Below are 19,507 nucleotides of genomic sequence, written 5' to 3' on the forward strand. Positions count from 1 at the left end.
CCCGTACCAGAATAGTAAGTGAAAGTATGCTTAAAGTGCCTGAATTACTGTTCACCTGCTTGAACTTTGGCTTAGAACACGAAGAGCTAACAAGGTTTTCAGATCTTTCTTTCCAGTACTTTCATATGACAGTCCCATTTTAATTTCTTTTACAGATATATACCTACAATTTTAGCTTCAGTAACTCGTCTCAGTAATCTGTTGTCCTGACGTGGTGTAGTATCATGTTCTTGTATAAATAGAGTAGAGTGGAAATTCATGAAGACAATTTTTTTCTTTATTTATTGTCTTATTATTTCTAACCAGCTAGTAATCAGAGAGATTCAAGCATCTATGGCTGGTGCCATAGACGTTCTATTCGAAGCTTTAATTAAAATTATACTGTCATCTGCTTTAATAAAGTCATTTACGTCATCATCATAAAGGAGGAACAAAAGAGGTCCTAGGACATAGCCCTGTTGTGCTCTGTAGGGCTACTTCAGCTGTGATTTGCTGGATATATGTGTTATTGCTGTAATGACATTTTCTTAAATGTCCTCATGCCTTAATGTCGGGTGTTTATAATTAAAGAGTAGTTACTCACGGAGGTCCAGTGTGGGGTGTAATTATTGGATAACAGAGAAACTTGGTAGATATGCTATTGCGTAAATGCGGAACCGATTTACTCTGGAAAAAAATTAATTCCAATTTTGGATACTAGACGCAAATATGGCGCTGTACAACATCTCGTCGACGAGTCCGGTGCTCATGTTGAGCAAAGTGCGTAAGTGGTGGTTAATAATAAAGTCAACATATGCCTTTCCCACTTGTTTGACCTTTTCTGTCCACGTCCTGTTCCTAATCCATTATATATAGAAATATTCAAATACTTCTTTATTGCATTCACACCGCCAGATTTGCACCTGGTGGCCAAATTGTAACTAATTTTTTCCAGCGTAGAATATATACCAAGTTTCGCTGCCATACGATATTTACAACCCATATTGGACCTCTGTGAGTAGCTGCACTATAATTATAACCACCTGATATTACCATTTGATGCGTGTCTTCTATGTAAGACTTTAATCCACGGATTTTGGACCACTCTGACATCTTTTTGTGTTGATTTGTGAATAGGAATGTCATTATCAGTTATGTCAAGTTTTTTTGACCAATCTATAAAAATATCTGTAACGTGTTCTCGCTTATCCAGTTCTTTAAAGATAGCTTCTAACAAGGAAAAACCGCCAAATTTAAAGTAGAAAGAAGCACACTTGCAAGATATCAGCCTCACTAAGCGATCCCACGTGTAAATGTGGGCCATAATTATGACAGTAAACAGTTACGACTTCGCACTCCGGCATTAGGCGGCTGCAGTGGGACGCAGTGAGTGACAAACAACTGGTGCGTACCGAAATTTAAAGGCTGTGCATTCAGAAGGTCATAACTGAGTACTATCAGAATTATGGCCCAGAATTTCGCGCGGCGTCATTGCTGAGGCTGATATCTTGCTAGCGTGCTTTTTCCTACTTATAATGTGTGGTCGGATTTATGATATCTTCCTTCGCACACGTGTGCTCTTAAAGTGGAGTTAACGATTTCTCTAACCCACTACAATCTGTATCCGACTTGAAGCACTGAGATTGATCTTACAGAGGAAACGGCAGAAACTAATTTCTGGACAAAGATCACTTGTAAGAGCTATGTCGTTAACCATATTTTCTCATACATAGTGAAAATGGCATATTCTGAATGTCATAGATTGTTTGTTAGTTTCAAGTAACGAAAGGGTTCTGGCAGGATAAATATGTAATGTAATATAATAGACGTTTCAGCCCTACAGACACTTTTTGATGTTGAAATTTTCAGAAACGTTAGTGTGGATGATACTAACTACACGGTTCTTTAGGTCAGTGTGAGGATGTCTTATGAGGAAACCGAATGAAAACACATGAAACTCAATTAGTGGTGCGGGGCTTACGTTTAAATTCCTCTGCTTTTCTTCCATCATGTCCATCCGCCGTTGCTCGCCGATATGTTTGTTGTAGAGAGCGAATTCTATATTTCTTGACCGACGCGCGTCCGCCTCTTTCATAGCATCTATTGCGCCTCCTGCGTCGACCCTCATAATATCCAGGTTTATCACCTGTAACACATTAAGTAAGACATTCGTTAGCAGAAATAAAGATGAAATACGGAAGTTCAGATAGCAAAAAAGTAGAAATCTGTATCTTTAGCTGTGAAAGTCCCAAAATGAAATATATGATTTCTGTAATACAAATCCACAGGACGTGACCCATTGTAAGAACGGTTCAGAACGTATACCAGTCAGGTTCCTTACAGAGTATGCTGATACAGTTTCTCCACATTTATCAATTATATACAACCGCTCGCTCGTAGAAAGATCCGTACCTAAAGACTGGAAAATTGCTCAAGTCACACCAATATCCAAAAAAAGAAAAGGAGTAATCAGCTGAATTACAGGCCCATATCACTAACGCCGATTTGCAGTAGAGTTTTGGCACATATGCTGTGTTTGAACGTTATGAATTACCTCGAAGAAAATGACTTATTTACACGTAGTCAGCAGGGATGCAAAAAACACCGTCCTTGTGAAACACAGCTAGCTCCTTATACTCATGAGGTAAGGAGTGCTATTGACAGGAGATTTCAAATTGATTCCATATTTTTAGATTTCCAGAGGGCTTTCGACACCGTTCCTCACAAGCGTTTCTAACAAAACTGCGTGCCTATGGATTATCGCCACAGTTGTGCGACTGGATTCGTGATTTCCTGTCAGAAAGGTCACAGTTCATAGTAATAGACGGAAAGTCATCGAGTAAATCAGTAGCAATATCCGGCGTTCGCCAAGGAAGTGTTATATGCCGTCTATTGTTCCTGATCTATATTAACGACATACGAGACAATCTGAGTAATCCTCTTAGATTTTTTGCAGATAGTGCTGTCATTTAGCGTCTTGTGCAGTCATCAGATGACCATAATGAATTACAAAATGATTTAGATACGATATCTGTATGCTGCGAAAAGTGGCAATTGACCATGAATAAAGAAAAGTGTGAAGTTACTCACATGAGTACTAAAAGAAATCCGCTGAGTTTCGATTACTTGTGTAAGTAGGCTGTTTATATTTTCTTATTGGCAACGTTACGTAGCGCTCTGTATGAAAATCACTGGCTGTGCTGTGTGCAGTCTGTGGCTAGTTAGCATTGTTGTCTGTCATTGTAGTGTTGGGCAGCTGGATGTGAATAGCGCGTAGCGTTGCGCAGTTGGAGGTGAGCCGCCAGCAATGGTGGATGTGGGGAGAGAGATGGCGGAGTTTTGAAATTTGTAAGACTGGATGGCATGAACTGCTATATATATTATGACTATTAAGGTAAATACATTGTTTGTGCTCTATTAAAATCTTTCATTTGCTAACTACCCCTATCAGTAGTTAGTGCCTTCCGTAAATAATGGCGTGTGAAAAACGTAATACTAGGCTCCAAAGTAAACTGAGAAATGACAGTGAAGACGAAAGCAGCGTGTTAGCGCCACTGTGTAATGAATTAACTAATGTTCAAAGTAGTAATTTGGTAACTGTACATAGGGAAATGGAGCGGGCTGCAAATAATGGTGTAGGCAGTGAAACAATTAGTGAACAGGGAAGCATTATCGATCGATCGGTCGGCAACAGCTCGCCTCAGGAATCGGGAATGACAGAACACAATATTGCAAATACTGTAGACTCAGGTTTTGGGTTCTCACCGTTTTCTCAAATGAGTCAAGACACATTTTCCGCTTGTCAAAATGTGAATGTTGCCGGTGCAAATTCACTGCCGAAAAGCACTGAGGAACATGTTTCAGACACCAGTGCATTGTTATTACAATTAATGCAACAAATGGGACAAAAGCTTCAAAAGTTAGACACAATGGAACAAAATCTTCAAAAGTTAGACACAATGGAACAACACCAGAGACAAACACAGCAACAGTTAGACGCAATGGAACAAAATCTTCACACCACGCTTGAACAAACACGTGAAGATTTAACTACTGAGTTACATAAAATAGAATCGAAATGTCAAAAAGTCTGTAATGACGTAAAAACACAAATTTGTGAGCATTTCCAACCTATTTTTTCGCGTCATGAAAATGCACTACAGAATCACGAAGCAGCCATAAAAGAACTGCAAACTATTGTTCATGAAAATCATGAGACCTTGCAAGCTAAAATGGACTCAGTTGCATCTACCGATTCGGTTACGCAACTTGCAAAAACTCAGGAAAACTTAAAGGACACAGTAGAAAGACACATGGAGGAAATTAGTTCATTATCAGAGAAAGTAGTTGAACTTTCGGATCAGCTAAATAATTTATCTACGAAGGTAGGTGATAATCTGAATGACACAAAACCAGTAGTCTTTAATGACACAGAAGAGTGCGAACAAATTAGGAAATTCAAACAAAATCAGAATCAAATTAATACGCAACAACAAAGAGAAATCTGGGAAGTACAAGATTAGCTGACACAGGTAATACAAGAATTACGTATTTCAGAGGCCACTCGCGCTTCAATACGGGAAGAGGGACATAGAAATACGGAACAGCAACAAAATAATAACTCAGGGCACTTCGGAAATTATGGAAGAAATTGGCAAGGTACACCGAATTTTGAGATGGAATCGCCGAAACGACGTAACAATGACCGACATGCTACTCGCCGACACGATGATTTTGACTATAAGCTGTTCATTACTACACGTAAATTCAAAACGTTTAAGAATTCTGCCAACGACATTCATCCGCAAGCGTGGCTCCATCAATTCTCTCATTGTTTTCCTCCCAAATGGTCATTAGAACACAGATTAGAATTTATGTGTGGCTACTTGGAGAATGAACCAGCTGTAAGAATGCGATCAGTCATTCACGATTGTCACAGTGAAGGAAAATTTTACCATGCCTTCCTCTCAACATATTGGTCTCAAGCTACACAAGACCGAGTAAAACATAGCATCATGATGATGAAACACTTTGAACAATTTGAATTTTCCAGTCTTGTCAAATATTTTGAAGACATGTTGCATAAGAATCAATATCTTTCAAACCCATGCAGCCCTTCAGAACTCATCCGCATTTGCTTAATGAAATTGCCTGAACATTTAAGAAATATTATTTTGGCAGGGCGTTGCAAAGACGACATTAAAGCTTTTCAGGGGCTCTTACAAGAATTATAAATTGACAGTCGCGGGATGCGAAAACAGGAAAACAATCACTACAGGTCACATCCATCACAATTCTGTGACGACAGAAACAATAACTGGACACGACAAGCCTATTCTTACAATGTAAATCGTGACCAAAACAGACACCACCCGTATGACAATCACTGGCAGAGTAATAGTTATAGAGAAAGATCACATTTCCGTAGTAATGAATATGACAGAGACAATCATAGAAACAGACAATTTGGCAACCAGAACTATTATTATTACGGGAGACAGAATAACTTCAGACGTAACGGTCCACAGTGCAGTGATAATTCAGGGAGAAATTCTCCACCACTTAACCGACAAGAAAGAAACTACAGGAACTACCGACATGACGACAGACGATATAATCATAACGACAGACGTGAATTTCATCAGAACTGGCGGGATTCTAACAGGGCTGGGCCCTCTCGGCAAGGCGAATTTGTAGAAGTTAGGTCTCCTAATCCCAGTAACGACGTGCGCCAACAAAGAAACAGACAATGACTCGCACCGCAGGCAGCCACGTGCGCCGGCTGGCTCAGGGAAAAATAACATTGACGCTAACCTTGAGAAAAATTCCAGTATTCTTTACCGACGTATACCGCATGATAATTGAATTCAAGTTCAAACTCTGCGTACTAGGAAGAGCAAAGGGTTACACCACATTTCACATGTAAAACCGTTTATTGAGAGATAATCTGTTTTTAACTTAGTCTTTGCTATAAAATATTTCACTTCACGCTACTAGTACGATTTGTCACACTGAGAAACTGTTAACATGCAACAATGTTTTAAAGTTAACTATCCAGTCAAGAACCAAGAGAACTTATTTAAACAGAAATTATGAATGCATTGTTATAGTGAACAGACGTCACAGTGGTATTGTGTGTGTACATTCTTGCTTGTTAGTTTCACAATTACGTAACGACTATAAGGCTTCCATACTTAGAACATATACTGGTACTGCTAATGAGATTTTAATGCAACATTTTGGTTTACTTGAAAATACATTCTGGATTTAAAGTACTTTCTGTGAGATACCAGATGACACAGTGGTTAGTTTATGTGACAGCTACACGATTTTATTACGACACTACTAATGAGTGACAATTTACAATGTTGCTTTTGCAGTGTTTCTGTTTTATATCTGCACAGTTTTTCTGAATTATTCTGGAAAGTAAAACATGTTTTAGTAGTAACTTTTGTGGTATAGCTACAATGAGACAGCCTTTTCCTCAGCACAACAATACATTACAGCACAGTACTTTCTTCATCACAACAATAAGCGTAATAACTAAGATATCTATATGCAAAGCATTTCACTTTTGTTTATCATGAGGTAAGTACATTGGCTTCTGCAGAACTTAGCTTTCAGAGGACAATAACTACGACACTTCCACAGAGATTATCTTACAGCAAGACGCACATGTAGCGCTACAGGACACGTATTTGAGTGATTAATTTTGTACTTAAATCATTTGTTTTTAAAGATATTTCAAGGATAATGATACAAAGGTTTTCCGTAATACATTTCATTCCATTGTTGTAATCTGTAACACCTGAGGGTATAATTACATTAATCCTCAGGGGGGTGCACGCTTACTTTGTGTACCATGTGTGTGGCAAGCACAAGGAGCCCTAGCTAATATGGTATTTGCTTATACAACTTTACACATTGGTACCATATTCCTCTAACACATAAATTACACAGCTAGCTGATCATTTAACTGAGAGAGACAAACATTTTTTTACTACATCAGTGACACATGTTTACGCAATTACACAGCTGGGTAACTTCACACTTACGAAATTGTATTTTGTCTGTACTTTATGAACTGTTCATATATTTCGGACCCATTGTGATATTATGAGAGCTTTGAATGATATATTTGGTATGGGATCACGATGTTTAAAGTACGTTTGAGGTAAATGACAGTACTGAAATGAGCAGAGAATTTTCTTTAGGTTTTGAAATTATTGCAGAAAGCTACGACGATTTTGAGATTTGACTGAGGTGTTACGTTGTTATTATTACAACGACAATGTGTATTATGTTGTTGAGGTATGTTTATGATCAATGAGATGATGCTATATGAGGAATTTGATTATGCTACATATTTATTATGATGAAATATTGAAGAATGTCTATGAATATGTATATGTGTAATAAGGTAAGGAATAGTGGTTAGGGACTCTGACTTGTGAAACAGGGTGTTGGAAACCAAGAATCGTACTTTAAGAGTTATGAAATGTGTGTAAATGTGTGAATGTATCACAATGCCGGCGAAAATTTTTTGGACACTGTTATATTCATAAGATTTTGTTTCTACAGATCTGTAACGCAAATTCTTGACCTGTGAAATATTTTTATATGAGACTGTCACTGTAGCGGAAACTGCTGTCGTAAATATTTCAGTAAGAAAGTTAAATGACCACCTGCACGTAATGCATCGTGGGCACCCAGCTGTGTCAGACGCCTGGAGAAAAAGCCATTAGTGTGTGCCTTTTCAGAGGCACAGGTAAAAAAAAAGGGAGGCCATTATCCTCGCTATTGTCATTCCTTTGTAGAAAGCATCGCAAATACGACACACTCAAACTTGAAAACATATGATTACACTGTGGAGCTCTTAATTTATGATATTTACTGAAATGCCTAATGAAATGATGAGAAACATTTTATATCTATTGTCTTTCTAGTAGAGAGATTGCTCATTTTGTTTAATATCTAGTTTCTAGCTGCACTGCAGCATTGGTTAAAATAAAATTTCATAGATGTACTAATATAGATATTTTATGCCTACAGATCCAGTTAATAATCAGTTTATGATATACTTAAAAAAAACGAAGGAGCACAAAACATTTCACAGGAATTGCATACAGAATTTTCTTTTCAAGTACTTGGTAATTTCTTTTGTAGAATAAGTTGTGGTGCACCACTTTAATTACATAGACATTAAGATGTGAATATACATTTCCCTTATCTGCATTGTTGTCTTTAGTGTAATATTCTTTCTGCTTGAGCTTTGTTGTGTTTAGATATTAGTTACTGCATTTGCTGCTGCTGTTTGCCAGGCATAGTGCCACTAAATTTCACTTTACATTACTCTGTTAAGCCAGTTTTACTACTGATTTATTTCTCTTGTTTGCTGCTCATTGCCTTATATTAGTTATACTAATGCAATTGCTTTGCCTATTTAAATTTTTTTGTCATTGATGTTTGTGTTAATTGTTTTGTGCTGCTGAATTGCCTCATCCCTTAGTTTAGCATCTGAGCTCAGTAGATTTTAGTTAGCTTAAGAGGGGGTAGACTATATAAGAGAATGAGTTGCGATGAATTGGAAGAAATGCATTGAGAAGTTTTACGAAAAAAGTACAGAAAGCAGGTATAGATAGCACTTTTTGAAATAATGAAGAACGAAGGGAGATCTCCAAGAAGTAAAGAAAGTTTTGTTTACAAGATACTGTAGTAAAACAAACCCTGTCCTTTTCCTTTGTGTTATTCTGCTATGTGTTTGTGTATCCTTGTTTATTTGTGTTTTTCCTGTCTTTATGTGTTTAGACGATGAGAGTTATGTTGTAGAATTTTTCTAATACTATGTTATTTACTTTGTAAAGATGTTTAGACATTATTTATCTGTTCTGTTTTTTTGCTCATGTGTGAAGTTGATGTTTCAAAAGTTATTCTGATCTTTTATGTATGTACTTATGTCATAATTCCTGTAACACTGATGTATATGTTATTTCGATTCTTTTGTAAAGCCTGTACTACAAATGTTATCTATACTGTTATGTTCTTTAATTATGCATTTTGTACCTTTGTTATTGTACTCTTATGTTATAAAATTGTAATTGACACCAGTTCATCAAATTAAGTAACTTGTAAGTTACATTTCACTGCACACGTTTCTGTTGGTCATAGTATATGGACAATATGTGAGAAGTAGGGACTGTTAGTGTTTGCACGTGTGTTAATAATTCAGCAAGGGACTGGATAACAGCATTGCTGGTTCTAAGGACAATTCCAAAAACTTTGTGAGTGCACAAGTGGTGGTTATGGACTTGCTCTATTATCCGCAAGACTCTTCAATGGTGATTGTGCACCTGCACAGTCACAACAGATGGCCGCTGGCCATCTCTACAAGGACTACAGTGGGTCTGCATCTTTGATGACCCACCAATACCATTATTTCTACAAGGACTACAGTGGGTCTGCACCTTTGATGACCCACCAATACCATTATTTCTACAAGGACTACAGTGGGTCTGCACCTTTGATGACTCACCAATACCATTATTTCTACAAGGACTACAGTGGGTCTGCACCTCTGGTGGCCCACCAATACCGTAATCTCTACCAGGACTACAGTGGTCTGCTCTGTGATGACCTACCTACCAATATTCCTCAAAACTTCGAATGACTCTGCTGTGCGTCTGCTATGTTGTGACGCATTACCTGTCTGCATGTCAAGAGTCAGCACTGTCTTTTCGTTGGAAGGACAACACTACTTCTTCAAGACTGCATGGAAATCCACTACTTCCCTGTGCATTTTCTTCTACTGCTCAGACTTTGAGAAAAACACTGCTATTTTACTGTGATGAACAATCTGGACTGTCTTTATGGACTGTGAGAAAATTTTAGCTTTTGACCAACATTGTATCAATAAGTGTCTGCATTTGATATCTTTGTTATTGTAATTATGAAAAATTTTATCAAATCATTATTGGCCATTGCCCAAAACAATTTGTAAATTTTTTTTGTGGGGAGCATGGGGGCTGTGTAAGTAGGCTGTTTATATTTTCTTATTGGCAACGTTACGTAACGCTCTGTATGAAAATCACTGGCTGTGCTGTGTGCAGTCTGTGGCTAGTTAGCATTGTTGTCTGCCATTGTAGTGTTGGGCAGCTGGATGTGAACAGCGCATAGTGTTGCGCAGTTGGAGGTGAGCCGCCAGCAGTGGTGGATGTGGGAGAGAGATGGCGGAGTTTTGAAATTTGTAAGACTGGATGGCATGAACTGCTATATATATTATGACTATTAAGGTAAATACATTGTTTGTGCTCTATTAAAATCTTTCATTTGCTAACTATCCCTATCAGTAGTTAGTGCCTTCGGTAGTTTGAAACTTTAATTTAGCTGGCAGTAGTGGCGCTCGCTGTATTGCAGTAGTTCGAGTAACTAAGATTTTTGTGAGGTAAGTGATTTGTGAAAGGTATAGGTTAATGTTAGTCAGGGCCATTCTTTTGTAGGGATTTTTGAAAGTCAGATTGCGTTGCGCTAAAAAATATTGTGTGTCAGTTTAAGCACAGTCCTGTATAATTGTTCAAAAGGGGATGTTTCACTTGATGAGTCATACAAACCTGAAGGTCGTAAATCCAACAAAATACTTACGAATTACAATTGCAAATAGCCTAAATTGGAACGATCACATAGGTAATGTTGTGGGTAGAGCAAACCAAAGACTGCGATTCATTGCTAGAACGCTTAGGTGCAAAAGGTATACTAAAGAGACTGCTTTCACTTGTCCGCCCTATCCTGGAGTATTGCTGTGTGGTGTGGGATCCGCATCAGGTGGGACTGACATCGAAAAAGTTCATAGAAAGGCAGCTCGTTTTGTATTATTCCGAAATAGGGGAGATAGTGCTACAGACATGATACGTGAATTGGAGTGGCAATCATTAAAACAAAGGCGTTTTTCGTTGCGACGGGATCTTCTCATGAAATTTCAATCACCAGTTTTCTCCTCCGATTGCAAAAACATTCTGTTGGCACCCACCTACATAGGGAGAAATGATCATGACGGTAAAATAAGAGAAATCAGGGCTCGCACAGAAAAATTTAAGTTTTCCTTTTTTGGCGCGCGCCGTTCGAGAGTGGAACGGTAGAGAGACAGCTTGAAGGTGGTTCATTGGACCCTCTGCCAGGCACTTTATTGTGAATAGGAGAGTAATCGCGTAGATGTAGATGTAGGTGTAGAGGACATCTAATCCAGGAAAATGGCATACAGCGATGACAGCATTTGACATGTCCGCTCCAAAGTGTTGGCGTAAAATTGAAACAGTTATCAACCTGATATTTGGCTTTGAACACTTCAGTGTTGGATTTGGTACTTCTAGACTTTCGAAAAATCTTTCGATTTACCACAACATTACCACTACCGTACCTAAAGAAAATATGAACACACAGCACATATAGCAAGGTTCACAAATGGATTTGTGAAACGATTGGATGGTTTGCTGTCGACCGACCTGTGTACCTACAAGTAGTGCGTTGGCTGCCGGACAGACGGCCGTTTGGGACACCTCCGACTTTCGAGTTCCCTGGGAGAATTTTTCGAGAGTTTTGAGAGGTGGTTTCTAGATAGGTGTAATATTTTATATACGTTGGCAAACATAAATAATCTGATGACTAAGTGTGGTATAATCGTGGATGTATGCGCAGCAAATGACGTAAATGCGTGAAAACGTTGTAGAATGAACAACTGTCAAACAAAATCAAATTTGGGACCGATGATCTCGGCAGTTTGGTCCTATAGGAACTTAGCGAAAAATCAAATTTGTAACTGCTTATCAGTTTTATTTCAAGAAGATCACTGTCAAGTACCGACAATGCATCACTTTAAAGTAATTCATCTCTGTATTAAATTCGGCGACTGTTCTTCTAGATGATGTAAACTAGAGCCAACGAAGTTAAGTCTTCACTTTTTACGAGTTATCGAGAATTAAGGTGTATCACAGCAGATACTTTGGGATTCTAAATTTTATTGATTAAGAAGAACTAAGAAATACAGTTTCAGATGTCAGACTTCCTGAGAGTGCAGCACTCTGCCCTGGGATATGAAATCATCTGCAATCACTACAGTAATACTAGGCATAATGTAGGGAGGTATGACAGACGTGAAACTGTTCCTGTTTTACAGTGTTCTCAAACTTAGGATCAAAATCATATAGATAGCAAAGCATGGATTCAAAATAATTTGGCACCACTGTCTGGATACACGCATTGTGATAGTACTAGATTCGTTGCTCCATCTTGTGATAGTACTAGATTCGCTGCTCCACCTCTGCTCTTCTACGTGTGCATTTTACGAGCTAGTTGAAGATTGCTTACTGATGAATTTCCGGAGCAAAATCCAGAAGCAGCTGCTGAAATTCTACTGTACGAATAGTTTTATTGTCGATAAGCCTGGCCAGCTCTGCGTTAGCTGAGTAGTCCAGTTTCCCGTGAACTTCAATCCACTACAATAAATGTCAACGGTTGTTGCTGCAACATGTATTAAATCTCGATTGTACATCCCTGTAAATAGTAATGCCTCATATCTGACGAGTCATGAACATGAAGCAGTGGTTAACTCCACTGTAGACACAGCACAGGTGTTTGCGTGTTACTACTGCACGTAGTACCGCTTATGTAGATGAAGTAAACCGTTAAAAAGAAGGAAAACAAACAAACAAGAAAGCAGTTTACGTACACATACCCCAAACATATTTATCGGCTTTAGGATGTTGTCTACTGGCATCACAAACATAGAAAATGAAAGGTCCATTTAGAGGATTCTGAGAATGAATTAAGCGAACTATTGCCTGCTATTATTGCGATAGCACCATGCGAGATTCTACGTAATCAGTTAACAGAAAGACTCTTTGATGAGTTCCACACAGAACAGCGAAATAGAGATAGAAATTGGGAAGCAAATATAAAATGGGGGATGACATGGGTAATAGAGGTCACTCTAAGAAAACAAAAGCATTTTAGGATCCTGTAGCCAATTAAATATTAAGTCGGTGATTTGCCACCAACTAAAACGCACACACAAACGAAGTCAAGCACTAGAAACAAGAAAATTCAAAAATTTCATCGCGAATAAAAGCAACGCTACCACATATAAAGGGTGAGTGCTCAAACGTCATACAACGAGAAACACTGCGATAGGCAAAAAGGAAAGCTATTACAGATGTGAAAAATGTTAAAGCTGTAATGTAGTAGGAATAGGCGAACAGGACTATGTTAATGTAATGGAATGGGGAAGCTAGTGACTTTGCATAATGCAAATAATGTGCATCAGGCGTCTGATGGATGACCTCCATTAAGCTAAGTACACTGAGGTGACAAAAGTCATGAGATAGCGATATGACACATACAGATGGCGGTAGCATCGCGTACACGAAGTAAACAGGACAGAGGATTGGCAGGGCTGTCCCCCCCCCCTTCCATCCTGTTTTTCCCCCACCTACTCTCTCTCTGCCTCTCTTCTCCCCCCCGCCCCCCCCCCCCCCCGAGTCCTTTTGCATTCCCCTCCTCTGCCTTTCCCCACTCCCTCTTGCGTCTGCTCAGCCCCCCTCCCCTCTTATGACTCGTCCTCTGTCGGCTCCTTCCCTCACTCCCTCACTTCGTTTTTCCTCTCCTTCCCCCCTTTTCTTTTCCATCATCTGTCTAGGTTCCTCCCATGTGCTTTCAGCTGTGGTGTGACATATTTGTGCTAACTTTTAGTGCAGTGTTCGAGTGGGTGTTCAGTGTTGTGCGTCTTTCCAAAGTGTTGCGAACAGAAATCATGCTGCCGCTGGGTATGATTTTTGTATCTCTTGCGAACAGAAACCAGACTGTCGCTGTGCTTTTTCATTGTCTGTCTATTATTTTCCTGTCTGCTTCCTATGTATTTTATTAGCATCACCAACCCTTTTTTAATGTTTTAAGTTCCACAATTTTCCGCCATTTTACTATTTAAGTCACCGATGTTATCACCTGCTTTTATTATTTATTATCTTCATTTCTCTAAAACAAATTCTGTAGGCTGAAGAGCGGCGTACTAAGCTGCTGCCAGTCCGCCCCCTTCGAGGGGAATCGAAACTCAATAAAGGGAAAAAAAAGAAGCACAGCTGTCATTTGTACTCAGGTGATGCATGTGGAAGGGTTCCCACGTGATTATGGCTGCAAGACGGGAATTAACAGACTTTGACGGATGGAGGTGGCGCAGTGATTAGCACACTGGACTCGCATTTGGGAGGATGACGGTTCAGACTCGCATCCGGCCATCCTGATTCAGGTTTTCCATGATTTCCCTAAATCGCTTTAGGCAAATTCCGGGATGGTTCCTCTGAAAGGGCACGGCTGACTTTCTTCTCCATCTTTCGCTAATCGGATGGTACCAATGATCTCGCTGTTTGGCCCCCTCCCCCAAATCAACCAACCAACAGACTTTGAACACGGAATGGTAGTTGGAGATAGATGCATGGAACATTCCATTTCGGAAATCGTTAGGGAATTCAATATTCCGAGATCCAAAGTGTCAATAGTGTACCGAGAATACCAAATTTCAGGCATTACCTTTCACCACGGGTACCACAGTGGCGATACCCTTCAATTAATGACCGAGGGCAGCTGTGTTTGCATAGAGTTGTTGGTGCTAATAAACAAGCAACACTAGGGTAAATAACCACAGAAATCGATTAGGACGTAAGAGGAGCGTACCCTTTAGAACAGTGTTGTGAAATCTGGCTTTAATGGGCTAAGGCAGCAGACGACCGATGTGAATGCCTTTGCTGACAGCACGACATCTCCTGCAGCGCCTCTCATGGACTCAGGACCATACAAGTTGGACTCTCGATGACTGGAAAACCGTGGCCTAGTCAGATGAGTCCTGTTTCCATTTGGTAATAGCTGATGGTAGAGTTAGAGTGTGGTGCAGGTGCCATGAAGCCATGGAGCCAAGGCACTGTGGAGGCTGGTCATGGCTCGATAATGGTGTGGGCTGTGTTTATGTGGAGTGGTCGTCTGGTCCAAGTGAACCAACCATTGACTGAAAATGGTTATGTTCAGCTACTTGGAGACCATTTGCAACCATTCATGGACTTCAAGTTCCCAAACACAATGGAACTTTTGTGAATGACAATGCACCACGTCAGAGGGCCACAATAGATTGCTATTCGTTAGAAGAACATTCTGGTCAATTCTAGCGAAAGATTTGGTAACTAAGATCGCCCAATATGAATCCCATCGAACATTAGTTCAGTTCCAAATTACTTCCGGGAATTCAGCCAGGTAACACTTTCAGCGACCGCCGATATTTCGGCGGGAGAACACCCCGCCATTTTCAAGGCAAACTGCAACGGACAGGCGGCGTACATGCAAATTTAATACCTCGGTTCTCGGACAGAAGCAGGAAAGATAACACACACACGCACACACACTGAACACTAGTGCCACCAAAGATGACCAAAGTCAGAGCTATCGATAGTGAGACTATGAATTCGCAGGTGAGGCAGCATTGACTCTGTTCCTCTGTTTTTTGACAAGGGAGAGAGCCGGATTCCAAACAGAGTTTAAACAGAAACCTCCATCCCTGTTAACGAGGTTTCTCGCTAATTTAATCTCAACTGCTTCCCTAACACTGTCCCAATAGCTGGACGTGCATGCCAATATCTCGGTGTTATTATATAACATGGGGTGACCAGTATCCAAGCAATGTTCGGCAATAGCAGATCTATTTGGCTGCTGTAATCGTGTGTGCCGTTTATGCTCAGTGCATCTGTCCTCCACGGTCCTGATAGTTTGACCAATATATGCCATGCCGCAGCTACAAGGAATAGGATATACACCCGCCTTACGCAGTCCAAGATCATCCTTAACGGAACTCAAAAGTGCTCTAATTTTAGATGGAGGTCGGAAAACACATTTCACATCGTATTTCTGTAAGTTATTTGAAAGTTGTATACGCCAGGAGAAACTCAGGTCTCACATTGTTTACCTCTACGGGGAGAAAATGTATCGGTGTTTACGTAAGTTGGATAAACTTCGTAGCTGTCGAGTTAGACTGCAATGTGCTTTGTCGTTTTTATGTAGGTGTCGTGATGAAAATAATGTTCCAACATTTGCTAAGGTTGTGCACCATATTAATTCTCCTGCCGCCAATCGTATTAAGCAACGTGCTGGCTTGGCTCTTGTTCGCGAAAGGATTCGTTTTACTCGTCGACGTTTGGATTCTGTTTCCAAAGAATTGTATCGTTTTCATTTAATGATTGCATCTGAAGTGTCTGATTTCACTTGGGATTGGTTGGACGGTGCCTCATGGACCCATGCTGACTGGGAGTACAACTCCGTTACTGCCCGGCATTTGGCAAAGTTTGAACGTTTTCATCGCGCGGAGTCGGATGTTATATCTCGACGTTCTGTGATAAATCTCACGGAGAAATCTTTTGACGACGCAACCTTATCCGTGCTAGGGAAGGGTTTAAATTTTGCACCCACTCCGAAGAATTTGCCGGTAGTTGATTTTATTAGTTCAATTGGACAGGCAGTTTGCTAACTACCTCCTGACGCTGCAGAGGAAGTTAGGAGGGAGGCATGCCGTGTTTTGACTAGGGCTCGTCCACCCAAGAGTAATGTAACAGCAGCAGAGAGGGCTGCTTTACGCTCTCTCAAAGTTGATCCCAGTATTGTTATTCTACCTGCTGACAAGGGCAATGCCACCGTTGTTTTAAATAAACATGATTATGTACAAAAGATGCAACGTTTACTATCTGATTCAACGTATCGCAGAATCGATGCTGACCCCACGAAAAGTGTTGAGAGAAAGACCAACAGCCTCCTGAAGAAAAGTGGTTTGTCGCAGGACACAATCAAGAGGCTTAACACCTATAGTGCTGTTCCCCCTAGGTTATATGGCCTTCCAAAGGTTCATAAGGAAGGGGTTCCTTTCCGTCCTATAGTGAGTAACATCGGCGCTCCGACATATCGTGTATCCAAGCATCTTGCTTCTCTGTTGAGTCCACAAGTAGGACGGTGTGAACATCATATCAGGAACTCTGCTGATTTTTTACGTCGTTTGGAGGGACTGAGGCTGAATGACTCTGATATTTTAGTGAGTTTCGATGTGGTCTCTCTCTTCACTCGTGTTCCTCTGTCTGATTCGTTGCGGTTAATTGAAGCCTGGTTTGGTGCTGATTTAACTAATCTCTTTAGGCATGTGTTGACATCCACTTACTTTTTATTTAATGACCAGTATTACGAGCAGACAGATGGAGTTGCGATGGGTAGTCCGTTGTCTCCTGTGATCGCAAATTTGTTTATGGAAGACTTCGAGGAACGTGCATTGGAGTCGGCGCCTTTAAAACCCGCCTGTTTCTTTAGATACGTTGACGATACCTTCGTTGTTTGGCCTCACGGTAGGGAGAATTTGAATGTCTTTCTAGAACATCTGAACTCGATCCACCCGAACATTCGTTTTACGATGGAGGTGGAAGAGGATGGTTGCCTTCCCTTTCTCGACGTGTTGGTTAGGAGGAAGGATGATGGATCATTGGGACATGCAGTCTACAGGAAACGTACTCACACCGACTTGTACTTACAAGCTAATAGTTGTCACCATTCGGCTCAGCGTGAAGGGGTACTTCGTACCTTGGTACACAGGGCACATGTCGTTTCTGACGCTGAGACTTTGCCAGCTGAGCTGTCCCATCTTGAAGTTACATTTCGTCAAAATGGTTATAGTGATAGAAAGATTGAACGTGCGTTGCGCTATCGACCAACTGTACATCGGGTGATTGACGATAATTCTGAGTCAACACCTAAGTCTACTATCAGGACCGTGGAGGACAGATGTACTGAGCATAAACGGCACACACGATTACAGCAGCCAAATAGATCTGCTATTGCCGAACATTGCTTGGATACTGGTCACCCCATGTTATATAATAACACCGAGATATTGGCATGCACGTCCAGCTATTGGGACAGTGTTATTAGGGAGGCAGTTGAGATTAAATTAGCGAGAAACCTCGTTAACAGGGATGGAGGTTTCTGTTTAAACTCTGTTTGGAATCCGGCTCTCTCCCTTGTCAAAAAACAGAGGAACAGAGTCAATGCTGCCTCACCTGCGAATTCATAGTCTCACTATCGATAGCTCTGACTTTGGTCATCTTTGGTGGCACTAGGGTTCAGTGTGTGTGCGTGTGTGTGTTATCTTTCCTGCTTCTGTCCGAGAACCGAGGTATTAAATTTGCATGTACGCCGCCTGTCCGTTGCAGTTTGCCTTGAAAATGGCGGGGTGTTCTCCCGCCGAAATATCGGCGGTCGCTGAAAGTGTTACCTGTCTGAATTCCCGGAAGTTATTTGAAAGTTGTATACGCCAGGAGAAACTCAGGTCTCACATTAGTTCAGTTCGTGCGCAAGTACTGCACTGGCGATACCTTCACAATTATGGAGGCAACATGGCTCAATATTTCTGCAGGAGACTTCCTACGACATGTTGAGTCCATGCCACGTCTAAATGCTTTACTAATCAGGGTAAAATAAGGTCCAACTCGATATTGGAAGGTATCTGAGGACTCTTGTCGCCTCAGTGTACATTAACTTACTTTCACAATAATAAGTGATACGTGTTTATATCATATTCCATAGTTTTTATCACTGGGATAATACGAATATTTTCTTTTCTTTTTTGCATCATGCATCACCAGCACAGACGAAACAAAGGTTTCTTGTATAGTGCCTATAAATAATGCCACTTACGTTCACGTTTTCAATGGAGAACCTGTTCGTAACTTTCCCTATTTAACAGAGCGGCAGAATAAAATGCTTTCCTGAACTCATGAAATACTGTATCTACCTGACTGCCTCGATCGACTGCTGTGAGGAGGCCATGTCATTTCGCATGACTGATGTTTTGGACACCTGTGCTGGTTGGCATGAAGATACCACGTAACCCCTCTCAGTACTGTTTAACGGTAGCTTGCGTAGCGCAAGTGCTGACTTAGCGGCTGTGCTTGAGTAGAGGGGAGCGGTGGCGCCAGTACTCACCCGCTCCTTGGCGGCTGTGACCTCCGGCGGCTCCCTGGGTGCTGACGCGGCACGTTCCTCCCTCAGCTTCTTGAGCTGGCACACATAGCACAGGCGTGGGTCCACGCCCGGCGGTGGGGGCGGCGGCAGCTGCACCACGCACTCCTCCTGTACACACACACCTGCCACGTCACACATAACTGCTTCGCAAACTGAATAATTCAAACAATGTCAGGCAGCTGAGAATAAATCACGAATAGAGTCCCACAGGGTTCAGTTTTGGGTCCAGCTCTATTACTTATACACACTGTTCCAACGTTTTTGCATCAAACCTGTAGAGGTGATAGATCACGTCATGGGGAAATACTTTTGTTAGAGACAAAATGATACTCACTGGCGAATCCTGTAGACGTTAGGTAACGTTTAGTATTTGGTGACCATGGGACGATGAGTTTTCATCGAACTACCAGGGTTTAACACTTGGTTTAAGAATCATGAAAGAAGGTTG

General features: G+C 40.8%; 1 protein-coding gene across 1 annotated transcript in view; it reads right to left on the reverse strand.

Annotated features, from left to right (window-relative positions):
• Positions 1-19,507, reverse strand: part of LOC124606220 (bromodomain-containing protein 4-like) — a 94,757-nt gene that overhangs the window by 41,838 nt on the left and 33,412 nt on the right. Inside the window, exons 3-4 of the mRNA XM_047138194.1 lie at positions 19,021-19,167; positions 1,961-2,125 (exon numbers count right to left, since the gene is read on the reverse strand). Coding sequence (XP_046994150.1) covers positions 1,961-2,125; positions 19,021-19,167 — 312 coding nt within the window. The remainder of the gene's footprint in view (positions 1-1,960; positions 2,126-19,020; positions 19,168-19,507) is intronic.

This window comes from Schistocerca americana, chromosome 3 (assembly GCF_021461395.2).
Source record: "Schistocerca americana isolate TAMUIC-IGC-003095 chromosome 3, iqSchAmer2.1, whole genome shotgun sequence".
NCBI classification, from domain to species: Eukaryota; Metazoa; Arthropoda; class Insecta; order Orthoptera; family Acrididae; genus Schistocerca; species Schistocerca americana.